General features: G+C 37.1%; 1 protein-coding gene across 3 annotated transcripts in view; it reads left to right on the plus strand.

Moving 5' to 3' along the window:
• Positions 1 to 26,688, plus strand: part of ACVR1C (activin A receptor type 1C) — a gene marked incomplete at both ends in the record, with an annotated part of 83,244 nt that extends 56,556 nt beyond the window's left edge. Inside the window, 7 exons of one of the 3 annotated variants that reach the window (XM_081242757.1) lie at positions 8,311 to 8,550; positions 13,322 to 13,552; positions 16,093 to 16,260; positions 17,604 to 17,760; positions 19,491 to 19,615; positions 21,978 to 22,108; positions 26,563 to 26,688. In XM_081242757.1, coding sequence (XP_081098883.1) covers positions 8,311 to 8,550; positions 13,322 to 13,552; positions 16,093 to 16,260; positions 17,604 to 17,760; positions 19,491 to 19,615; positions 21,978 to 22,108; positions 26,563 to 26,688 — 1,178 coding nt within the window. The remainder of the gene's footprint in view (positions 1 to 8,310; positions 8,551 to 13,321; positions 13,553 to 16,092; positions 16,261 to 17,603; positions 17,761 to 19,490; positions 19,616 to 21,977; positions 22,109 to 26,562) is intronic. The other 2 variants (XM_081242758.1, XM_081242759.1) reach the window with 2 other exon arrangements.
• Positions 26,689 to 26,947: the final 259 nt, after the last annotated feature.

Raw genomic sequence — 26,947 nt, forward strand, 5'->3', positions numbered from 1 at the left:
ATCATTTTAAAGCATGCTATAATTATAAAAATTTGCAGACTCAGGTAGTGAATATTATTCTTTGGGGAGCTGAAAAGTCTTGCTATCTTAATCCCTTTTAAAAATCCATTGTTGTCTCAACTTTTATGGTTTTCTATTTTAAATGTAAATTCATTGCTCTAGGCAGTGTAAGGTGACATCAGCATGCTGAGAAATACTCATGGGACCCCTTGTGGAATTGTTCTGCCACCACATGAACAAATCCATTTGTAGCTCATTCTCTGAGGATTCCCCACACACCTGACAGGTGTGCCAAACAGGGATTTTTTTTCCCCATAAGCTGAAAGATGCTATGATTTTTACATTTTGAAAAGTCTATGAAATATAAGCATACAAAAAGTCAAACTTGTACTTTAAATGTTTAATATAGGAAACATTTCTTGTCTCAAGGAACAAGTACACTGATTTTAATTATGAAATTTTGTTCATAGGGATTCATAGGAAATTGAAAATAAAATTTATAACCAATTCTAAATTGAGGATTTTACACGATGTAAGCCCTACTCTTCTCAGTCACATAAATACTATTACCTGTTTACTCAAATATTTTTCAGGTGATTATCATATACAGGATGTTGAACTGGGTCAAAATATCATTATCTTATGTCAGTCTTTTCCAAACGGACAAGCTGCTTTGTGTGAATGTGTTAGCTGAGGGAGAAATTCTATTAGCATGAACTTTAGGACAGAGAAGTGTAACTTTTCTTTGTCACCAATATTTTTAAGTGCCTTCTTTGAACAACGCCCTCAGCTATGAGATAGGGTGCTTCTTCCAAGGAACTTTCATTTTTCTTAAGTAAAAGTTTGGCTTAAAAAAATTAAAATATTCTTTGAGTAATTTCTATCTAATTTCTTTATAGATATGTATCATTCAAGAATACACACTACTATATATAAAATAGATAATCAACAAGGACCTACTGTATAGCACAGGGAACTCTACTCAATACTCTGTTATAACCTGTATGGGAAAATAATCTGAAAAAGAATAGATATATGAGTATGTATAACTGAATCACTTTGCTGTACACCTGAAACTAACACAACATGGTAAATCAATATAAAATAAAAAATTAATAAATAAAAAAAGAATATGTGTTTTGATGACAGATTAAGAAACTGATCTCTGGTGCGTGCCCTAAACTTAAGAAAAACTGTGAAGCCGATTTGAATTCTTCCTACATTGTATTAATCTCACATCTGCTTGAGTCAGAGTTCTTCCTACCCCTTATGCCAAAGATTATACTCTTCAATCTAACATTCTTATTTCCTTAATATATAAAATCATTGTTATTTTTAAATTCAGGTGCTGGTGGACAAAAGAAGGTTTGAGACTTCTCAGTGTTCCTCCCAGAAAACTGGCAGCACAAAGGGAACTAGCCAGGAAATATATATATATAAATATATATATATATATATTTTTTGCGGTATGCAGGCCCCTCACTGTTGTGGCCTCTCCCGTTGCGGAGCACAGGCTCCGGACGCACAGGCTCAGCGGCCATGGCTCACGGGGCCAGCCGCGGAGCGGCATGTGGGAACTTCCCAGACCGGGGCACGAACCCGCGTCCCCTGCATCGGCAGGCGGACTCTCAACCACTGTGCCACCAGGGAAGCCCCCAGGAAATATTTTGAAGTGTGGTGCTCTCTGCCTGTTACACATGCATAAACTCAGGCCAGATGTAGACCTTGTATACTAGTAGCCATTTATAGACTGAGCACTGAATGACGGAATGGCCCATCAATACCACATCTGGTATGGTTAAAAGGCAGAAATAATTCTCATGTTATTTCTGTCACTGTCATGGCTCAGTTGGATCTCTAGATTAGAAAATATTCTGCCATTGTTCAGTACTTGAGGTTCATGTTGATCAGAAACAACCTGTTTGACAGGATATTCTCACTCTGTGAAGAAGGGGCACCATTTGCTTCCCCCTATAGTGAAGCATGTTGGAGGGATCTAACCAAATTAACTTCTAACTGCATTTTTTCTGGTGGCATTTATAAATATAAGGGTCACTGTGAAGAAGTAGGAGGCTAAGACAAGCTCTCGTGGCGGGGGGGTGGTAGTGGAGGGCTCCCTGTAATCAGGAGTAAAGAATTACATGGAAGTGTTAGACAAATAAAACTGCGTTTGTGACTTAACTCCTTGGACCCGTTCTACTTCCCATGTGTGTGCTTCACACATGTACAGTTTTAGTTACAGATTCTTTATACTAGATTGATTCATCATGAATGGAACTCTTCATCATGATCTTTTTCTTATCTGCCACATCTCTCGCTCCTACATAAAGTTTTCTCCATAATTTTACCAGCCAAATTGCTTTGGAATTGTACCCTAGATGGGTCATGTATCCCTTAGTAGATTTTAAATTCCACAAAGATGTGGACTGTGCCCCACTCTCTGCTCCCCATCCCAGAGAGTTGTTCTCAGTGCAATATTATACACACCAACCCATTTGGTTCCAGGATTTGAACCAATTTAGTAAAGCAACAAGAAATCAATTAGAAATGTATTTTCATTACCATAAGGCAAATGTTTGAGATAATGGTACCCATATTTCTGGGTGCTTTGAAATGGCAGGTAAAGGAGAAGATTTGGGAGATTTCTCATTGCTTAACATGTCACTCTTTTTGACAAAAGAAATCATTCTTGTTGAGCTAATTAGCAAGGTAGCTTTGAATATCTTAGAGGTAATGTATTTCTTTTTTCTGTTTCAGCTGCACGTATTATTTCCACACTTTCCCCCCAGAGACCTGTGAACTAAACAAAAAGTTCTTTAACTGAAGTCAGAGGTCATAGAAGTTTATAGGGTAGGTAGATGGACTGTACATCACCATGTCATTCAGTTGTTCCTAGTGGCATTTCTTCTGGTGCCAGGACAGAAACAGACCTATCAGAAAGCATCTCGAGCAACACTGTCTTTTTGGTTGCTTTATTCTGAGAACATTTCAAAGCCACAAGCTGGAGAAACAAATGCTTCCCTTTTCCTGGGGTGGGCGGGGGGCGGGCGGGTGATAGGGAGGCAGTTGAAGACTTGATATTTATACATTCATGGATTCAACCTTGCAATAATAGCATCTTTTCACTTAGGGAAAACTTTTGATAAAAGGATTAAGAGTGGTTCAATGCTAAATTAGTTTGTGGTTTCTTTAGGGGTGCTTTGGACCCTCTTAAATTTATATAGCTACTTGCTATAGCAACTTTTGGGAAGGAAGCACTAACCTTGAAATGGTTCATAAAAATTCACTTCATCTGGATGAAGACCTCTGTTTTCTTTGCTCAGATTTGTTTTTAAACAGCTGTCCAGCCAGTATATATCTTTTCAGTCACTATATCCTTATTTTCTGTACATCGCTCCATTGTAATATATCAGTTTCTAGTCAGTTGAATACCATTCAAATACAGTGAAGAAATATACCTTTAAGTTGAACACAAATATACTACAGGATTTTTGTGTTATTTGAAGCCACTGATCAAGTCTACATCTCTCCTCAGTTCTAAGGCATCTCCTCCTATTAGCATATACTAAAGAAATAGAAATTAATTAATATGAAGGTCATATAAATCTCATAAACATCAATAATTTTTCATACTTTTAATAAAGAAAGAGAAAAGGTCAACAGGGGAAGAAACGTGGAGATCATGCCCACATTTTCTCATCTTTTTCTTTTCATCTTGAGAAGTTTGCCTCCCTAAAGCCAGAAATAGGAGGTGGAGAGGAGGTAACAGGAACTGTCCTGGGAGAAGCTGAGGCATCTAAACTGGTTCTGAACTTTATTTGGGCAGTAGTAACCACCACTGCTTTCACAATCACCAGTTCCACTCCTGTCTCTAGGGAAAGCTGCAAATTCACAAAAATAATTTTTAAAAATTCCTCCTTCCTTTCCTTTTTCTTCCTTCCTTCCTCCCTCCTTCCTTCTTTTTTCCTCTCCCTTTTTTTGTTCTTACCTTCTTACAATCTTTTGCCTTTTGTATGATTTCCTCCAGCTGCACAGAATCTTCCACCTCATACATTCCCTTCTTCCTGGCTTGTTAATACCTCCTTCCCCTGCGTCATCTTGGTTTAATGGACTGCAGAACTTACATAGGGGAGACTTTTGTAAGCTAGACTCTCATTCATGTGGGCTAGTGCTTGTCTCTTTTTTCCCAGTCTCTTCTATTTAATTTACTAGAGAGTGAAATAACTAGAGTTAACAATGCAGCACTCCCAGACCTCACTTTTGGGATTAACGTATGCCACCATGGAGCTGCTTATTCCATGGAGAAATCACCTCAGTTGACATGGTCTCAAAAATTGGAAATTATCAAATAATAAAAGTTCTCCTGGGACTTCCCTGGCAGTACAGTGGTTAAGAATCCACCTGCCAATGTAGGGGACACGGTTTTGATCCCTGGTCCAGGAAGATCCCACATGCCACGGAGCAACTAAGCCCGTGCACCACAACTACTGAGCCTGTGCTCTAGAGCTTGCGAGCCACAACTACTGAGCCCACATGCTGCAACTACTGAAACCCGCATGCCTAGAGCCCTGCTCTGCAACAAGAGTAGCCACTGCAATGAGAAGCCCGTGCACCACAACAAAGAGTAGTCCCCGCTTGCTGCAACTAGAGAAAGCCTGTGCACAGCAATGAAGACCCAATGCAGACAAAAAAATAAAAATAAATAAAATTATAGAAATGGAAAAAATATTTTAAAAAGCAAAAAACAAAAAACAAAAACAAGAGTTCTCCTACGATCAAGAATGTAAAATCTGGGGCTTCCCTGGTGGCACAGTGGTTAAGAGTCCACCTGCCGATGCAGGGGACACGGGTTCGTGCCCCAGTCCGGGAAGATCCCGCATGCCGCGGAGCGGCTGGGCCCGTGAGCCATGGCCGCTGAGCCTGTGCGTCCGGAGCCTGTGCTCCACAACGGGAGAGGCCACAACAGTGAGAGGCCCGCGTACCGCAAAACAAACAAACAAAAAAGAATGTAAAATCTGTTAGAAAAATTAATATTTTCATCCGAGATAACTTATTAAAATGTATTCTTAACTGCACTACTGTCTTTTTCTACCATGACCATTGGGTGTAGACAACAGTTTTCTTCATTTGTCTCCTGTAGAGATTACAATCAACATTTGGTTTAGAAGATAGTTTTACAAATGTTTGCCTTAAAAATTGCTCAGTGCTTAAGGAGCTCTTTCTGGATGGTGTTGCTAGCCTTTTTCTACCTGAGTCATCTTTTTTTCTTACTAACTCGTTTCAGTAAATTGTTCACAAAAGTAGAAACATTGCCCATCTGTAATAAACATCCCTGAGAGGAGTAGCCATCACCAGAGCAGTGCACTTTTATAGATATTATTCTATTTTCAGGCTTGCTGACCTTTCGCCTCTTTATTGGTTGCCATAGTGATGATCTGAGTTCTGCTTAATAGAGCTTTACTAAAATGAAGACAATCAATAAGCTTTTTAACAGTAATGTTTATATTGATAGTTCCTAATAACATGTATCAAAATAAAATTTAGCCATATAAATGTATCCAGTAGTGGAGTTTTATTTTTAAAAACATGTTTAGGTACATGTTTGTGTAAGTTGCAAATGGTTAAGTACATTCTGTGGCTTTCTTAGAATTCCTGGAATACCTTTGTGAGGACATAAAAATATGGATGCAACTTGAAATGTAGATTTGAAAGATTATTATGAAGTGGATTATAAAACTTTTTTATAACAGCAAACTTCAGAAGTGCAACTTCCATGGTTAATGATTTCTCATTCAAAGTCAAGTCTGAGATCTCTTTTATCACCTTGTCCTAAGAACACTCAAGTCCAAGCTGTCCTCATATGCACCTGTACAACTTCTAAAGATTTCAGAGGAATCCTGCAACACTCAGGAGAAGGAAAGTTGGTGATCTGCCAAAATTCACAAAGTAGAAGAGCATGAAATATGTTTGTTTCCAAAGTTCACTTAACAGTTTTAAATATTTTACTCATTGGTAGTAGATAGACTACTATTTTTAGGCTTATAGTGAAACTTTTATGAACACATCTTTGAGGAATTTGATTCTTTTTCCTTTAGAATTAAATAATATTTGTTTTCAAATTATGTTCACATATTCTGGTTAACATGTTGTAAGTAAAATTCAAGTACATTTAGTATAATAAGCTCTCCTGGGTTGTCATTACCAAAAAGGAAGTCTGAGGAGTGACTTAATTCTTCCTCTCATTAAGAACTAGCATATGTTTTTTGGAAGAAATCAGATAATAAATAAATGAATCTATGATGTGCCAGGTGGTGATAAGATCCAGGAAGTTAAATAAAACAGGACAAGGGTATAGAGAGTGAATGGGGAGTGAGAAGGAAGTACTATTTTAGATAGAGTTGTCAGCCAAAACCATCATCTCTGCCTGCATAATTGCATCAGGCTTCTAATTGGGTTGTAGGTATTTTCCAGGTAAACATCCTCGCCGCAAACATTTTTGCAGCAAACAGTTTTTGCCATATAACTAATTGGCCGTAAGGTAATTTTGCCATGAAAGATGAAATAACTGGTTGACAGTTTGGTTTCATTTCTCCATTGATGGAGTGCTCCTATTTTTATATTAGATAAACCTTAGCCCTCATAATGGTCTCTACAGTGATGAGTAGGTGTGGCGGTCTTAAAATACTGGATGATAACAATTATATCGACTTGATAGAAAAGACGGTAATAAATTACTGGAAGTGTGAAATAAGAGAATGTAAAACAAGATTGCATACGATACTAGAAAATGATAACATATTGGCTTGCAAATCCTTCGGTGATTTGAAGGTGCAGAGTTGAACCCACATTTCCCATGCACCTTTGGAATGTCTATCAATAGACGTGTGACAATTTGCCAAGAGCAAACAACAGCATAGAGACTTTCATAAAGCAATACAAAGCTCAGTTACAAGTATGCATCCTAGCATTTGGAAACTGATACCTCTCTTAATTAAGGAATAAATTTTAGCGAAAATGTGTGATGCTGAATGAGGAGACGAATCAACAAGCAAAAAAAAAGGTATAAAATACTATGAACGAAAGACTTGGAAGACAAGTGCTTAGGTACAGCTCATTAGATAAAATTAGTTATTTATGCAGTATCACCATGAATCTCTTACACATTTTAAATGTATTCAAATATTTTGTATTTCACTATAAAGTCTTTTAAATTTTGTTATTCATTTTTCACCGTTTCATTGTTTCCTTTTTAATGTCACCTTTATTTTTTGTTATTTTATCTTTTACAGCAGTATTGCCTTATGGCCAAGTAGTTATTCAGCAAAAATGTTTGTGGCAAAAATGCTTACCATGAAAATACCAGATACGTTGTAATTGGTTTCTTAGCTTTTACTTTGTGCCCCTAGTGTCTGTTCACACCACGGTCACTCAAGATATAAGTTAGATCCTATCTTTTGTCTGTTCAGAACCCTGTGCCAGCTTCCACTTGGAATACAATTCACAGTCCTTTTAGCCTTCAAGACCCCACATGATCTTTTTCTTTTTGACCTCCCTGACCCCATTTCCTTCTACCTTTCTCCTCATTTACTGCACTTGAGGCAAAGATTGTTCCTGAACACTCCAAGAAGTTCTCCACCTCAGGGCACCTTGCACTTGCTTTCCTTCTGCTGGGAACATGCTTCCCTGAGATAATTCTCTTGTAGCTCCCTGCCCCCTCCTCAGAGTGGCCTTCTGTGACCAGTCTCTCTAAAGTAGTGTCCCACCATCACTTTGTCTCTTTGTTCTGCTTTCTTTTTCTTCATAGCACTTATGATCTCTTGCTTTTGTATTACATACCCATCTGTGGTTGTATGAGAACATAAGCACCACAGAGCAAGGATTTGGGCTCTCTCACTCACTGCTATATCTCCATCACCTGGAATAGTGGCAGCATATTGCAAGAGCTCAGTAATTATCTGTGGCTAAAAGAATGAATGTGCCTTAAGGATGGATTGCTGAAAAATGGGGAGAAAATAGTAATAAAATGTCAAATGGTTTGGAGGTTTTAAAAAGGATCGCAGGTGCTAGTGCCTTCCATGATCCTAATTCTATCTTCCATTGTCACCTAGCAGAACGGAACTGCAACTGCATCCTCACCTCAACTCCCTTTCCCCGTCTTTGCTTTTATCATAGAGTCTTCACCAACTAACATGAGTGCATACTGTGTAGCTGCACATTATAGATGTAAAATTTTGGTGATCGCATTTCCAATTTCTAAAATACTTTACGTGGGTTAACATATGGTCATGTTCTTTCTTTTTTTGATTACAGCATCACCAAATGCCCCAAAACTTGGACCCATGGAGCTGACCATTATTATTACTGTGCCAGTTTGCCTCCTGTCCATAGCTTCACTGCTGACAGTATGGGCATGCCAAGGTCGACTGTGCACCTACAGAAAGAAAAAGAGACCAAATGTGGAGGAGCCCCTTTCTGAGTGCAATCTGGTTAATGCTGGGAAAACTCTAAAAGATCTGATTTACGATGTGACTGCCTCTGGATCTGGCTCTGGTATGTGCCTATTGTTCATTTTTCAGTAAGAAAAACTCTACTTAAAAATAACACCCATTTTAACAAAAAAGGGCCCAAATATTATTAATTCCATTGTTTAAAATGCTTGATATGGTACATGGTAAATTCTGGCATGGAAACTCCTTTCAGGATTTGATGAAGAGTAAAAACTGTCCTGGCCTAAAGAATGAAGTCTTCTCAATTGCTTTTTGTGCCTTTAGGTGTTCAGATTCTCATTTTCACATGCCTTCAGAATTTATTTCTGAAGCCAGAAAGAGGTTTTTTTTCTCTGCCCTCTCCCACATTATAGTTAGTAATAATCATTGTTGCTGTCTTGGTCATGTTTCATGGGCACAAAATAGTTACGGGGCTTAAGCAGTTGAGTTCTGGGGAAAACATATTAGTTATGCAAAGTAGCGTTCTTTGCTTGTGATTATAAAGGTCTTTGGAATCGGTAGGCAACCCGTGGGATCAAGAATGTGGTCTTAAAGCATAGAAACGGAAGATGAAAGGGAGCAGCACAGCATTCCTGTGCTGGCTTGTGCTCCTAAGATTATAGGACAACTCTTTCCCTCTTTAATGGAACTTCAGAACCCCTGATGAAGCAGTTCAAAATACCAGGCTGTATTATGGCTTAAATGAGCCTTTCTCATAGCACAAAGCATCTGAGGGCTTTCTGAGTTTCTGGTGACAGAAGAGCGTTGACCCCTGACCCACATCCCATAATAACAAACTCCCTAAAATGTCAGGGGACTCCCAACTTTCATGTATAATTCCAGAAATCCTGTCAGCATGTGGTGTTGCAGAAACATGAGCTAGGGTAAGCCTAATTGAGTCACTTCAGTCACCCCTGCATCCCATCTTGCTTTGGATAGATCATTAAGGGTGATTACCCCAAACAGATTTTGAGGAACTCCCTTGCCCATGGCCTTTGAGAGTGTCCAGGCAGGCACAATTAACAAGGGCAGATGACAGAGGGTTGGTAGCATCTATATGGGCATCCATATTTAACAAGAAGCAGCTTTGGACTCAGAAGTATTTATCAGAAAAGAGAGGCCTAGGGCTTCCCTGGTGGCGCAGTGGTTGAGAGTCCTCCTGCCGATGCGGGGGACACGGGTTCATGCCCCGGTCCGGGAAGATCCCACATGCCGCGGAGCGGCTGGGCCCATGAGCCATGGCTGCTGAGCCTGCGCGTCCGGAGCCTGTGCTCCGCAACGGGAGAGGCCACAACAGTGAGAGGCCCGCGTACCGCAAAAAAAAAAAAAAAAAAGAGAGAGAGAGAGGCCTAATTATGTCATCCAGAAAGCCCAGATAGTTGGCTGCTTCTGGGGGCAAGATCGCTTGCTCACTGACCAAAGCCTCAGTGTTTACAACATCATTGCACAAATCAGGCGGCATGTTTTCAAAGGAGGAATACTGGAAAGAGTTCCTCCAAACTGCGAAGTTTATAAAACTGAAATCCAGATTAAATTGTTGGATAGAAAGTTGGCATTTTTTCTTTAAAAGTAAAACTTACTAGGATTTAATACTCTTTCCTTCCTTGAGTGTTACCTTTTGGGGGCCACTGCACCCTAACTTCCTGAGCCCTGGCAACATTCTAGGCTCAGAATATAGGCACAGAAAGCTCTGATTTGTGCCAAGTTCCTTGAAACCTTATACAATTTATTAAAAGGTTCAAGTGATTAAATAACCATCTATTTAATCCCCACCAAACCTTTCAGTTCGTATGAAGAGGTAAGGCAGAAATATGTGTTTTGGAGCTACTTCTTGACTATACTTAAGATTGACCAGGATTTCCCTTTCAAATAAAAGTAATGGAGATTTTATAACTGGAGACTGGATATTTAGTTTAAGAAAGCAGTTGTGAGCCAGGGCATAAAATCAAAAATTATCGTTAAGTTTTTTGGTATTTTTGTGCATCTTGAAACCTAAATCTGGACTTATTGACTGCTGGACCCTTTCCTCTTTAGATTATTCTAAGTTCTCTCTTAAAAGAAAGCCGTAAATATACCCAAGCATGGATGATCTCTTTAACGATCAACTTATAATAGTTCTAGGCACTTTTCTCCAAAGCCAGCTGCGTATGTTTGCCAGTGACCACTGGCTAACAGTAATGGATGGCCATACTGCCTTTGATCATCAGGGAGAACTGGTCCATGTGTAGCAAGGCTTCTGTCACAAAAGCTCACCCATAGGAAGGAAATCAGGAGTTCTGCTTCTCCTCTGCTTCTCTTCCCTGGACAGCGACCTTAAGCAAGAAGCAGCTTTGTGAGATGTTGAGAGACAAAAATTATGAAGCATATCCCTACCTTGTGAGGGACAGATTTCAAAGGGATATAATGTTTGCAAGAGAGGAAAAGGGACTGGTGTTTGACTGGATGGTCTTTGAGAGATCATGGTGTCTCAGATGGCTTCTAAGAGGCTTGGTAGGTTTCTGCTTTCCTGTCATGATATAACACTACTGATGGGTGGTGACATTTCCATAAGTCAGGCATCAGCTTCTACAGCCCCTGGTAAAAAAGAGTACCATAGCAGGGAGAGCCAAAGTCCATGTGTCTTCAAAGGAAATCTCTAAGTGTGTAACACAAAAATTACTCAGATTATTTTTGGTGGTTGCTTTGAAAGATGCCGAAGCAATTTTCATTGTTTTACTGCCTCAACTTAATTGCTGTGCTGAGTACCTTAGATGAAATCCTTCTTTGTCCCCGGTCTGCAGCATTGATTATTTGCCTAATCAATTTGCAGTTTGAAAACGTTGGCTTCTCTAGTTCTCTAGCCAATTGTTGTTGTATTGTTGGTATTGTTGTCGTTGTCATTGTCGTTGTGATTGGTCCTGGTGATGCTTTCGTGAGTTTGTGTGTGCAAGACGAGGGGAGGGAAGAGAGGGAGATTGAAATTGTACTTTGGCTTAATAATTGTTAGTACAACTTTCATTGTGTGGCAAGTAGTGAAACTGACTATGGCTTACAAAAATATCCTGGATAGTTTGCTGCTAGAAATCTTTCCAGCTGGGGAGGACTATAATCATATCCACTGAATGGTGAGAGCATAAGAATTTGGATTGAAAAACAGTGTTTTAGTTGTAGGTTGGACGTCCACTTATTCCTGGGCAAGTTTTTAACTACCACACAGCCCCAATTTTCTCATCTCTAAATGATAAAGTTAAACCAGATCATCTCAGAAGAACTTTCTGGCTGTGAGGCTTTGTGACTAATTGTTGAGATCCATAATAGCAAATTTATAGTCTGTGCTTATTTAGTCATGGTGGGTGGTTCTCATGAACATGAGAACATCTGAATAAACTGTGGCTCATTTCAGGAGTAGAGGTCGAAGCCTACAGGAGCTTACAGGGTTGTTGCTATAAGGGTTTCCCAGCCACCTGAGTACAATGACAACTAAACATGACTTTCCCAAATAAATTATACTGTGACCTCTTTAGCTATTTTCCTTCTAATTATAAGAGTAATAAATATTTATGGAATATTGTGGACATTAAGTAAATGAAAAGAATTAGAAAGGAGAATATCACAATTTTCTTCACCCCGATTCCACTAAATAGAAATACCCATCATAGCATTTAGCATATATTCTTTTCAGTCTTTTTCCCGTGAATATTTTGAATAGCTAGATACACTTATTTAGATGGATAGAATTTGCTATGCTATTTGTCTTTAACAAAAGTATTTTTTCATTTAACAAAGTATGGTTTTTATTATAGCCAAAGTACTTTCCTATGTCATTAAGAAATAACTCTTCTTAAACAGCATCATTATTTTTGGCTCTAAGTAATCCATCCTTAGACATAATGTTAAGGGCAAACCATTATTGAGCATGTAATAGGCCAGATACCGTGCTAGGTGCTTAACATGCTTATTAATTCTCAAAGTATCCCTATGATATAGGTAATATTATTGCCCACAGGTTTTCAGGTAAGGAAGCTGAAGCTCAGAGAAGTTCAATAATTTGCCCATGATTACCATGTGGCACAGATGAAATCTGAACCCAAGGCTTTCTTATCTGTGGTCTCAACCTCTGCACTGTACTTAACAATTTTTCTATTATCAGACACTCTTCCTTACTTTTTCTGTAAATAATAATATATTAAATATCTTGACATAAATTTTTCTGCATTTTTCGTTAAATCTTTGGAATAGAATTCTAGAGGTAAAGCTATTGGTTCAAAAGAACCTAAACATTTTACATACATTCAGAATATATTTTCTTTGACTTTCTTTTATTCCACAGAAAATATTCATTTGATATTTTCTATGACTGTACCTTGCTTTTAGTGTAACATGATTGCCTCACTTCATCATTGAATTCGATTCTTCTCTTTCCAATTTTAACTTGGTTTTTAAAAAAATTCATAAAGAATTTTCTGTTGTAGTAGGAATCATATATTTTATTTTAGAGGCTAACAACTTATGTTTTTTAACCTTTGTGTATTTAATAAACTGACTGGCTTCAATGTGCAAATCAGAGAGATTTGCAACAATTTTGGAAAATTAGATATCTGCAGTGGCAGGCTATATTCAAGAAATTTTTGTTTGTGAATATGAGAAGAGAAATCATAGTAAGAATTTGGAGTACTTTTTGAGCATGCTTTGACTAAAATAAAGTTTGGTATAATGGTGCTTATTTCTTCAAAATCAGTAAAATTACTAAAGTGGTTAAATGTTTGCTTTTTTATGTGAAAATAATGGTCATCATGACAGTTATATTCTGGCAATTACTTGTTTTTAATCATCAATTTCATCTTTTCTTTGGTTAGGTCTGCCTCTATTGGTTCAAAGAACAATTGCAAGGACGATTGTACTTCAGGAAATAGTAGGAAAAGGTAGATTTGGTGAGGTCTGGCACGGAAGATGGTGCGGGGAAGATGTGGCTGTGAAAATATTCTCCTCTAGAGATGAAAGATCTTGGTTTCGAGAGGCAGAAATTTATCAGACGGTTATGCTGAGACATGAAAACATCCTTGGTTTCATTGCTGCTGACAACAAAGGTATTTTCAATCTAATTGGGTCCAGCAAATAAGATATTATGTCTACTATCAGAGGAGAATAAATAATCTCTTTGTTTTAATAAAATCTATGTAAAAGTCTGATTTCTTTTTTGAGGAAAGAAAATGCTTTCCTCTTCTCCACAGATAAATGTGCAATAAATGTAAAACATAGCAGGGCAGACGAGTGATATGAAGTCATGATGACACTATAGCCAGCTTGATATTTTAAATATTTGATGACAGGTATGGCACAGGAACTAACCAACCAGAACAGAACCCTTTAGTTGCTGGGTCATAAAAAGATCTGGAGGCATCTTGGGGGTTCAGGAGTTGCTTTGGGTGTCTAGGGCAAAGGAATACCATTGGATGTTTTGAATAGCAGCTGTTAATTAAACAGGACAGAAATATTTCAATATTTTGATAACTGGTACAAAGATACCAATGAATGATAGTTGAATATTCATCTTTGTTAGGACTATACTTTCATCTGTACAACAGACCTCAACTCCAGGACTCTAGTTTTCCATAAACATTATTAGAATGGTGGCAAGCAAGATAATTTTAGTGATATTAATGTACTTTGAGTATGGTTTATATCGTGAGGTTTAACATTAACAACCCCAGATAACACTGCTTTATGAGATTTGTGGAATAAGACAGACCATCAACTTTTTGGTATTTAAATCAATAGTCATAAAATTTTGTGTATAATCAGTAATCAGGGAATAGATATAGAGTTTGTGGATTACCTATGCTCTCTTTCTTCTTTTTGCATAGCTTTTACTCATTCAGCTGTGCAACAATTCCCTTAAAGGGAAACAGGGAACAAAGGTGAGCAAAACTTGATCCAGTCAATTATTTTTTTAATTTGAATCAGTAATACTCATGAAGAACTCTGGAGAGGTGGAGATTATAACGTCTATCTAGCCACAAATTATCTGTGGCTACCAGAAACCTACCATTACCCAGGAAAAATTTAAATCTATGGTTATTTCTATTTAATATAAGCTTGATCATGAAAGTATTTATGATTAATTAGATGGCCAAAGAGAAGTTTAGTGTTATTATACATTTTGGCCATAGTTATGTCTGCTGATGATTTGTCTTTTCTGATTTGCCAGGGAGAAACTGAATAAAGCCAAGTAAAGCCAGGGAGAAACTGAGCTTAAAAAAGAAAAAGGTTCTTTCCAAATTCTTAACTATACTATTGAAAATGAAACATTTCTTATTAAACTGTTAAGAACTTTTACTTTTTCTTCATAACATTGAGCTAAACTATCTACTGGTTAGCTTAATTCGCAATGTTATGAAAGCAGTAATGACTGCAGTTATATGGATCATCCTGACAGAGCTAATTTAATCATGACATTTATTGGATTATAAAACAAAATGCACAAGAAAGATCACCCTTGATTGTCTCTTCTTCAGTTTAACTGGTCTACCTGTGTCAATGGCTTACTTGTCAGTGGCTTTGATTCCAAGTGGTCTCTAACATCACTTTCATTTTCATGCATTTCTATATCTTTTGCAACATTTACAGTTTCACTCTTTAGTTTAGTCAACTGTCTGACAAAGACATTGATACGAGAGGGCAAAGATAGCCACTGGTGTTAAGCAGGGAGAGAGGTGTAAGTGTTAGTTTTATATGTGGTCAATTTATTAGTGAACTTTATCATGTTATGTTGATTTTTGCATTCCTAGGAAATGTTGTCACTACCTGGATTTGGAAATTAAATACTTGGATAACCAGGAGCTCTTGTACATAAAGCACTAGGTACAAAAATTCCTTAGCAGATGTTTTTTAATTATAGTTCCCTTTCACTGAGGATCAAAACTGGTCAGGACTTCCCAGGGCTATTGTAGACATCTGATTCTGAAAGCTAAAGCTAAGTCTAGGGACTCTAATACCTAGAGAAATTTTAGGCTAATTTCTCTTCTGCTAAAAATCTTTTATAAACTGGATTAGCTTTGGTTAAATAAGGTAAATTATTTGAAAAGGTCTAGTAATTGTGTTTGGCACTTATATTAAGCTTTTAGGGAAATCATAAATTTCATATTTTGAAAGATGAATAATATGAACATCCTTGGAATGTTAGAACTTTTATGATAGTAATAATACTTTGTGTAAATTTGTTATATTTCTGTTTTTTATTGGTACAATCTTTCTTAAAAGCTGAAGAATAATTTATAACACAACGCTGAGCCTAAATGCATCTCTCAGTAGTTTCTGCCATAATGTGGTTACTATTACCAGCAGGTATTGATATAGAGGGAATAAGAAAGGAGTAGTTCAGTTGGTAGAATCACTGCCTCACGGCTTCCTATAGCGATGGTGGGTACATGTAACAGGTTCTAATATATCAATAGGAATTCATTGAGAATTTTCACCCTACTAACTTGGACTGTAAGTATTATCACTGAAGGAGTTAACTTTGCTTTGTTAACAACACAGATTTGCTTTAAACACTGACATTTGTTAAAAGCTTTTGGCTTCTTTCTCAACATAAACTTACAGCAACAAAATAACTTTTTCCCGTTAGATAATGGAACTTGGACTCAACTTTGGCTTGTCTCTGAATATCATGAACAGGGCTCCTTATATGACTATTTGAATAGAAACATAGTGACAGTGGCTGGAATGATCAAACTGGCACTTTCAATAGCTAGTGGTCTGGCCCACCTTCATATGGAGATTGTTGGTACACAAGGTATGTATTTTCTTTATAATTATTTTTATCCTTGAATATGAGGATAGAAACACTAAATTGTATTTTAGTGTTCAGCTGTGTTTTAGTTTATTACAAACAATTATCAAATGTAAAGAAACACTAAAGGTATTTTATAAAGCTGAAGGTTTTGTCATGATATAGCCAACTCTCATCTACATACTTGTCACTTTGTATACTATCCATAATAATATTTTTATTCCTAGTGGCTCTATCTTTGCTATTTACCATATGTACCTGAGAGATCTTGCTTTGGTGGCAAATGCTCTATTTTCAGAGAATACAAATGATTTAACTTTTGATAACCTTTGATAATTAAAATAATTAGAAAGAGTTATTCTGACCTTTAAAAAAGACTTATATATCATGTACTTGAACTCCAAATAATACACACTGTCTTGTCTGTTTATTGAGTTAATAGAGAATTGGCTCTAGAAAGTCAGTCTAGTCACTGTAGTGCTTCTCAGATTTGGATTCATGATCTCTTTAAACTCTTAAAGATTATTGAGGACCCCAAAAGTTTGTATATGTGGGTTATATCTATTAATATTTACTATATTAGAAACTAAAATTGAGAAATTTTAAAGTATTTATTAATTTACTTAAAGTATAATAATTAACCAATTAAATATTAAAATAAATAACGTAATTTTAAAAAGTTACATAATTTTTGTAGTACAAAAGCCAATCTAGCTAAAATAATGCCATTTTACACTTTTGCAAATCTCCCTAATGTCTGGATTTTCATACCTGTTCTTCATTCAGTCTGTCCCAGTATGTTGTTTTTGGTTGAAGTATGTGAAGAAAATGTGACATCACACAGATATGTAGTTGGAAAAGAGCCTTAAGGACTCCCAGGGATCTTTGGGCCACATTTGAGAACTGCTGGTGTAGGGTGGTAGAAGTTTGAAACTTGTTTTGTAAGAGAATATTTGCTATGTTCTTATGTGGACGTAGCAATGCTAATACTTTCCCTACTTATTCAGCAAATATTTACTAGTGGTTACTAAATGTCACCTAGTGTTCTAAGCATTGGAGGCATGGTGATGAGTAAGACATAGCCACTGCCCTTATGTAGCCTACAGTCTAGTTGGGAGGGACAGATAATGCATATGAATGAGTAAGATTATTTAGATAGTGATAAGGGCTATGAAGAAGGCAAAATGGGATAGTCTGATGCAGAATGACGTGGAATGTAGAATGGGGGTCAGGGAAGACCTTTCTTAGAAGATAACATTTGAGCCAAGTCTTCAAGTTGACTCCTTTCAGAGAGGTTCAATCTCCAGTAACGAAAAAAGTGAATATGTTTACCTTATGCTTCATAGGTAAACCTGCTATTGCTCATCGAGATATAAAATCAAAGAATATCTTAGTGAAAAAATGTGAAACTTGTGCCATAGCAGACTTAGGGTTGGCTGTGAAGCATGATTCAATAATGAACACTATTGACATACCTCAGAATCCTAAAGTAGGAACCAAAAGGTAAGATAACTTACTTTGGTAGCATACTGAGACTTATGACTGCCCCATAAACATGAATGCCTGGGATATGTGTATAGGGAGGTGGGTGGCAAATCCAAAGTGGGAAACCATTAGGCCCAAGAAAGGAAGAAGTCTTCTCTGGGTCACCGAGAAATCAGTGGCACAATGGTTATAAAGCAAGAAGAGTTGGCATTTGATCATATAGAAAGTAGCTATTTGTGTGGGGAGTCCAGTGGAAAGGAATGGTGGAAGTGATGGTGATATATTATTTTTAGTGTGCCACATCTGAGAATAGTTTTCCTACAGAGAGGAGGAAAAAAATGTTAGCAGTGTATAGCTCCTCCAAGGCCTTTATATCAATACTTCAATACCTCGTAAATGAACTGAAACTCAGGGCTAGTTCTATACATTCAGGTCCTAACAGATATAGAATCAATACACTGAACTAGATAGGTGATATAATATATATATCTATATGATATAGGTGATATATATATATATCTCTATAATATTCTCTCAATATTTAAAAATATTATGTAACATGTTTACCTATAGTTGTACATATCCTTAAGTCTCCCCATTTGATGTGTATTAAGGTAATATGAGTTTGGACACAATTCCCGCTTTCAAGGAACAGAACCTCTGAAAGTTAAGAACAAGCATGATTTATATAGAGCATACCACACGTATGTCAGGACAGGCCCATTAGTAATGGGATTCCTGGTGTTTTCTTATTATAGCCAGACTGTGGCCATATGGCCAGCGTACTTCTGTTTCCTTTCATTTGAATTTCAGGATCTGTGCTACTTTGGCATAATTCCAGGTTTCTTGACCTTGAAATCAGAAATAACCAAAACAGTTTCCTGGAGTTGTTAAAGGCCCTTGAGAGTAGAGAATTTCTAAGCTGGTATAGTTAGCCTACAAGCCATATTTGATATTCCAGGCCAGTCCCTCTGAGTCCTTCACTTTGTTCCCTGGGAGACTTTAATGGGGCCCCAGAAACACTTCAGGACAATTTATTCAGACTGGGCAGCCCTAAGGGACCTCTTCTTTTTTCCCTTTAAAAAGCAAGTTTTAACTTGTCCGTCAGGGAAGCCTGGGATGCTGGATTCCTTCAGAGAATCTAAAGGTTTCAAAAGATTGGGGAGAGTGTTGCATCCTCACCTCAATATTCTGAGAAATCCTCGAAACATCCCTAAGACAGCTAGGCTCAGTCAGGTCCCAGGGACTGTAGAACTTTTGACTTAGTCCTATTCAAGCAAGGCTGTAATTTTATTGGATCCAATATATAATATGAATATATGTCTTGGAGCCAATGTATAATAATATTGTTCATTCAGAGCAGGTATTTGTGGAATGATGCTGAGCACTGTGTTGGTGTACTGGGCCCACCATGATGAATAGAACATACTCCTTGCCCTCAAGGAGCTTTCTTGGCTACAAACTACCGGAAATTGAGTTCCATCTTTCCTATTGAGTGCTTTCCAAGTATTTGGCTCCTGGCCCACAGGCTTTAACACTAGGATGATCTCTAGTTCTATTTAAAATGTTTTTAAATTATCATTCAATAACTGTATTATTTAATTTTATTCTATTATAGTGGCTCAGATCAACCTGTAAATTTGATGTAAACTGCCTTAACATATTGTATATCAGGATTTATTAACATTGTGTTTTACTGGACTGCTATAAAATCATACACAGAATCTGAAGTGTGCATGTTTTTGAAGGTACATGGCTCCTGAAATGCTTGATGATACAATAAATGTGAATATCTTCGAGTCCTTCAAACGAGCTGACATCTATTCTGTTGGTCTGGTTTACTGGGAAATAGCCCGGAGGTGTTCAGTTGGAGGTAAGATTTTGGAAATATTCTTTGTGTCTGCCTTTCCTTGATGCTCTAATTCAATGCACTATATTGAATAGTTTCTAAATATTTAAGAGATTACCTTTTGGCGATATCTTTCCAGTGGCAAAAGTGGAGCATTTTGAACAGAACGGAGATTTTAGGTTGTGATTACCGCTTAGTTCTCCTGATAATTCTGATTTCCATAATAATACTTTGCAAAGCACTTGAAAATTTTCTTCTTTGAGCTGTATTCCTATTTTATATCAGAAATGAAACCCAAGGAAGCTAAATGACTTGCCAAGGCCGCAGGACTTAAATTGAAGTCTTCTGGTTCTCAGGCTTTTCTTGTTCATTTCTTTCTGGTGATGATGTATGTGTGGGGATTAAAGTGGAGGGCAGAGGTAAGCAAAGACTAACTTCCTGACTCTACTGCTCCCAGCAGTTTAGAGATTAACAATGAGAGGAAGAATTTGGGAAGATGAAACCCTGAAAACGCAGTCTGATGAAGTTGTTTCATCAGTGGAGAAAAGTTAAATCCTGGTAGAAAATGATTTAGATTTTTCAGTTTCAAGTGAGACAGACTTAGTCCTAAACCTTGGTTTAGCAACTTCCTGAATGTCTGACTTTAGGTGAGTTATATGGTCTCACTTTCCTCATCTGTAAAATGAAGATAATAAAACTGACCTCTTGGGCTTTAAGGATTTAATGGACTAATTCAATTAATTCATGTGAAGCTTTTTGTATAGAGCCTGCTCATAGTAAACATTCAATGAAAGAACTGTCATTATTAAACCACTGTCAGTTTTTGCATTTTGTATTGATGTCATTTTGCCTTACATCAATCTCATTTTTTAAAAAATGAAAAGCTTAAAAGTTTAAAATTATATTTGAATGAGAAAACATACTTTCCCCCTTTTATTCCTAGGTTAGATAATAAAATATTCAGGAAGATAAAACTATTCATAGAAGCAATAGACTTAGAGTGGTGCAGAAACAGAACATGGACACTGGAATCCCCAAGCCTGGGATCGAGTTCCAGATCTGCCACTTACTAGCTATGTGACCTTGAGAAAATTCATGACACTCTTTGTGCCTCAGTTTCCTGATTCTGTAAAAATGGGATAATATGGTACTTTCTTTATTCAGTGCTTTTGAGGAATAATTAGTTAAAACATGTAAAGGGCTTAGGAAGGTTCTTGGTAAATAGCAAGATTCAAACATGTTATTATTTTTTTAAATTTCATACTGATATTTGTCTAGATTTGCTTTTAGATTTTTGTCCTTAAATTTTCTTCAACAGTTGAAATGGTAATTTAGTTAACATGATTTGAATTTCATTTTCTAAATTATGCCAATCTTTTTTTTTTTTTTTTTTTTTTTGCCGTACACGGGCCTCCCACTGCTGTGGCCTCTCCCGTTGCGGAGCGCAGGCTCAGCGGCCAAGGCTCACGGGCCCAGCTGCTCCGCGGCACGTGGGATCCTCCCGGCCCGGGGCACGAACCCGTGTCCCCTGCATCGGCAGGCAGACTCCCAACCACTGCGTCACCAGGGAAGCCCTAAATTATGCCAATCTTAAATATTTAAATTAAAAGAACTATAGTTTAATTCAATTGATTCTGTAAGGAAATTCTTGAACTCAAGTAACATTCTGATAATTAAAGTCAAATCTTTGTCTATTATTTGAGACTCTTTAACTATTAACCTTCACGTTGAACTGTTCATCTTCAAATATCTTTGGCCATTTCTCTGGAACATTCTCAGATCTAGTAGCTGTAAAATCCAAATGTAAAAAACTCAGGTCTTAAAAGATTGCCTAACAATTTTCAAAAAGAGAAAGCTATTGTGTTTTGAAAAGGAGAAATATACTTCATTCATGGAGAAATATACATCATTCACAGATCAGTGAGGCTTGCTATAAATTTTGTAATTAGGTATTACTTCTGAATTGCACAATGGCATTTTATGTAAATCAAAATTTACATAATTTTCATAATATAAAATTATATTTTTATAATTATTAAAAGTTATGTAAATGTAACATATTTTATATAAAATTATATATGTATAATTATATAAAATTATATATTTTGTACAGTAATTACATATACTTTTGTCTCATATAACTTATTTAATTATCAAAATTATATAAATTTTCATAGAATAAAATTTCATAAACTTATATAACTATTCAACTTAGTGCTTTAAACTTATATCTTTGGTTTTACAATGATACATAATTTTAATAAACCTGATTTTCCAGTTTTCCAGGGTACCACTTGTGCCTAGAAAACTTAATTGGTATTATTTTGAAGTAAACATCTTTGTTTATTATTCACACTGGGAAATTTATTACGCAACTTTTTTATAGGAATTGTTGAGGAGTACCAGTTGCCTTATTATGACATGGTGCCTTCAGATCCGTCAATAGAGGAAATGAGGAAGGTTGTCTGTGACCAGAAGTTCCGACCAAGTATTCCGAACCAGTGGCAAAGCTGTGAAGTAAGGCTATGTTCTTATGTATATTTTTGCCATTATAATTTTGAGGTAAGTATCAGGGTGGATTTTCAGAGGCTATAGTCCTTCTCTTTATCTAGGCATCCAATTCATTTCATGTATGTAGGTATATGTCTTCATACAAGCTTCAGAAGGATTTTATTCCCTTTAGCTGTCAGTATCATAAGGCTAAGTTATGTGGCAGGAACAACCTTGACATCCCAGTGACTTCACACAAGACTTTATTTCTTGCTATGCCAAGTCCCCTATAGGTTAGGCAACTTTCATTGGAATCTGTGCTCCCTGTGGTGATTCAGTAATCCAGGTGACTTTGATCTTGTGATGATGCTATCTCAACACATAGTTTCCAGAGGTCTAGATCAGGAGAAGAGAGGAGCTGGAGGGTCACACACTGGCTGTCTAATACTTTGGCTCAAGTGACACATTTCATTTCCACTCATGGTTCATAGACCAGAACGAGTCACACAGTCCCATCCAGCTGAAAGGGAGCTGGGAATGTCGGGAACACAGGCATATTTGGTGGGTAGTCAATGTCTGTGCTACACAGAGTATTACAATTTCAGTCATCCTTAGAGTCAATAAATTATTCCTAATCCCTAACTTGCTGAAATTTGAGTTTATTCTCTTCCATCAGAAAAGCTTCCCCATGGCAGGGACCATTGTTGTTTATCTCCTCATCTTGAACCACACATGTAGTAGCCATCATAGAGCAGACATATTGCAATGCTTGTTCTGCCTGTGTGAAGAGAGAGACTTCTCTAGCTCCCACAGGAAGTAAAAGGTAAGGTGGAGGAAAGACTATAAATCATCTAACTAGTTCCACAACTATTTTAATGCTTTAATCTCCCCTATCCCAACTATGGCTGTTTGTCTTCTGCCATATTTAAATGTAATGCTTGAGGCGATTTTTTAGGTGACATCTTTTAGTTTTGGCTCTGTCATATGTCATATCTTATACAGTTACTTTTTTCCTTATTTTTCCTCTCCTTCATGTTTCACTCAACTCGTTTCTTGTTTAAGGCAAGATTTATGTCCTGATATTTCTATTTTGTGTAGATAGCTTACCTATATACTCATTTTAGAAGCAGAATTTGAGGCATTTATAAGCAAATTGAAGTTAAATTAAAATTTTTTCTGATATTAACCATTTCATGCATATGAGAGGATATTAACATATATGTAAAGTTATATGTAGAGATAATAGAATTCATGACCAAGTTTAAAAAATAGAACACTTCCAATACCTTTGAAGATTCCTCACCCCTCTGAGAGACTACTGTTATTTTTTTTTTCTTTTTTTTTTTTTTTTTTTTTTTTGCTGTACGCGGGCCTCTCACTGCTGTGGCCTCTCCCATTGCGGAGCACAGGCTCCGGACACACAGGCTCCGCGGCCATGGCTCGCGGGCCCAGCCGCTGCGCGGCATGTGGGATCTTCCCGGACCGGGGCACGAACCCGTGTCCCCTGCATCGGCAGGCGGACTCTCAACCACTGCGCCACCAGGGAAGCCCGAGACTACTGTTATAACTAATCATTTTATTATTGTTTTGCTTTGCTTTAAAATTTAGCCATACATATATATATATGTATATATATATGTACGTGTATATGGCTAACTTCTGTTTATTTGTGAAATATATTAATGACACTTACTATAGATATTCTTCTTAATTTTTTTTTACTTTACCTTATATATGTATAGCTATAATCTGTTTATTTTCATATCTGTGTAGTATTCCATTGTATGGATATAGCACAATTTCTTTTTTTTACTCTACTGTTGATTGTCACATGTGTGATTTTTAGTTTCTTTTAAAACAATACTGCGGTGTCTGTGTGTAAAAATTATTTCTTTAGGGTATAAAACTATAGATTCTTTTGGGGTGCCTACTTAGATGATCATATCCCCAAATAATGAGAGTCCGGAGACTCATACCTTTCTTATTGCAGTTTCTAGGACTTCCAGTATAATGTGTGAAAGTTATGATAGTTTGGCCCCTTAAAACTTTGCATGGCTTACCTTTGACACCTTTTTTTATATTAGTTTTGTTTTTTTATTGTTTGTTTTGGGGGTTTTGTTTTCTTTTTAAAATTTTCTTTGTTTTTTGTTCTGATTCTGTGAAAAATGCCATTTGTTTGTTTTGTTTTGTTTTAAATATACTTTTGCTTTTTACTTATGTTTAGACTTTTCTCTTTGCTTTTTAAAATGTACTTTATTTTTTAAATATTTTATATCATTTAATTCTAACATCTAATGTTTTGATAGGTTTGATTTTCCTGTTTGTTGTTTTGACTAACTCTTGCTTATGATACTTTATTTCCTCATCTTCTTGTGAATTTTCACTATGAGCTCAGGCTTACTGCAACATTTTAAGGCTAAGGTTTGATTTTTTTCTTTACCAAGATCAAAGATTTAGACAATTTTCTTCACAAAGTTCCTTCTAAGACCAATTCATCCTTACAGTCTGGACTTTGTAAATGTCTTGATCTGACACCTTCTGTGTGCTTTGGGCTGTATTTCCTGTCTTTCACATATGGTCCATCAATTCTGAAATTCTAGACTGTGAGATCAGCAGATGCCATCAGAGCAACACCTTGCTTCAGTGATTTCTTATACCTCTCTGGATTCATGCATTCTCATTGTTTTCCCCTCTGAGTATTTATCTTATTTATTTACCAGTCCACTTATACTGATTTTTTTAATTCAAAATTTTTGATATTAGTATTTAGATCATTATTTTATTGTGGCATAATTTACATATGATAAAATGAATAAATCTTAGTATATAGTTTGATGACTTTAAAAAAATGTATATGTGTGTACTTACGATCCAGAGCAATACCGGGAATTTCCAACCCATCCCTTATCCATTTTTGTCTTTCATGTCCTTTCTTAGAATATTTTAAAAGATAGTCATTCTACCATATTCCCAGAATTTTCAATTAAAAGAGGATTAATAGCCTCCCTCTATAGGATTAATATCTGTGTTTTGACAGGATTTTAAAAAATATTTTAATTCCACTACAAAAATTTTAAAGAAAGTTTATGTATTCTGAAAGCCCAAGGGCAGAAATTTTAGCTTTTTTATACATAACATATATAATTTCTTAATTGAAAGCATGTTATTTTCAGGCAGCTTGAAGGAAGAGGAAAATTTTCATAAAATGCATACATAAAATGCATTAAAAGGTTAATTATGTTTCAAAGATTATTGATCATCTCAAGAAGATAAAGCTATTCAATTGATTTCACTTACTGTAAAAGGATGTTGTATAAGGTGACCATATTCTCTTTCCTAAAATTACATTCAACAGAGTAGGTGGAAGACAAATAAACAACTAAACATTAAACAGAAAGGATTAAAACAAATGAAACTGGTCCATCATTTCACATTATGCTAATCAAACATGACCTTAAAAATGATAGTGTAATTCCATAAACCAAAATGCCACTGAGCAAAGGCTCCCTATCATCTCCTGTAGCTACCTTCAAGGTTCACAAATGATGGCTTCAAATCATCTAGCAGATCAGTGGGCCTTGTGCCTCTGCCTAAAGCCAGAGGAGTTCGCCTGGTGCCTTTCTGAGAGGAGACACCCGGCCTGTCTGAGAGGAGACACCCTGGTCTCCCTAGGAGAGGAGGTGCCCTGGTCTCTGTTTGAGGGGAGACAGCCTGGGCTCTGTCTGAGGGGAGAGCCCTGGTCTTTCTATGCTAGAAGTTGACCTGGTCTCTGTCTGAAGGGAGAAACTTTTTTCTCTGTTTGAGGGGAGAGCCTGGTCTTTTTCTGAGAGAAGTCATCTTGGTCTCTGTCCATGGGGAGACACTCTGGTCCCTCTCAGGGGAGATGCCTTAGTCCTTGTCTGAGGGGAGACAGTCTGGTCCCTTTCTGAGAGGAAACGTCCTGGTCCTGGTCTGAGGGTAGATGTCCTGGTCTCTGAGAAGAGACACTCTAGTTTTTTTCTGAGAGAAGTCACCTTGGTCTCTTTCTGCGGGGAGATGCTCTGGTCCCTCTGAGGGGAGATGCCCTGGTCTCTGTCAGTGGGACAATACCCTGGTCCCTTTCTGAGAGAAGTCACCCTGGTCTCTGAGAGGAGACGCTCTGGTCTTTTTCTGAGAGAAGTCACCCTGGTCTCTGTCTGGGAGGAGAAGCCACGGTCCCTTTTTGTCTGGAAACGCCCTGGTCCTTGTCTGAGTGGAGACGCCCTGGTCCCTTTCAGAGGGGAGACACCCTGGTCTGTGTCTGGGGGGAGATGCCCTGTTCCTTGTCTTGGGGGAGACACCCTTGACAGGATTTTTGAAGTGATTTGGCCCTGATCTCCTTCTCATATTGATTTAAGTTTTCTATTTCTGTATCAGAGCTTAGCATCGATTCCTGTGTTTGTGGTTTTTCTTCTCTTGTACTGTGTTTTGTGCTAAAGACTTTGATATTTTCTCTCTTAAAGGCACTCCGAGTCATGGGGAGAATAATGCGTGAGTGTTGGTATGCCAATGGGGCAGCCCGCCTAACCGCCCTTCGGATTAAGAAGACTATTTCTCAACTTTGTGTCAAAGAAGACTGCAAAGCCTGATGATGAGAATTGTGTTAAAAAGAAACCTCTCACATCTTTCTTTCTCATTTTTCCTTTTTATGTGAATTTTTTGGCCTTTGTTTTGTCATCGTTGCTGTTGTTCTACCTCAAAGATAATGCAGTGCAGTATTTAAGTGCCCAAAGGCACCATGAAAAAATAACTAAAGTCAAGTATGGGCTGGAGTTGACTTCATCCACTCCCCATGTTGTCTTTAATTTTATTTTGAAAAGCAACACATCAACTCATCTTTTTATTTAA

The sequence above is a fragment of the Mesoplodon bidens genome (genome assembly GCF_964165515.1).
Source record: "Mesoplodon bidens genome assembly, chromosome: 8".
Classification (NCBI taxonomy): Eukaryota; Metazoa; Chordata; class Mammalia; order Artiodactyla; family Ziphiidae; genus Mesoplodon; species Mesoplodon bidens.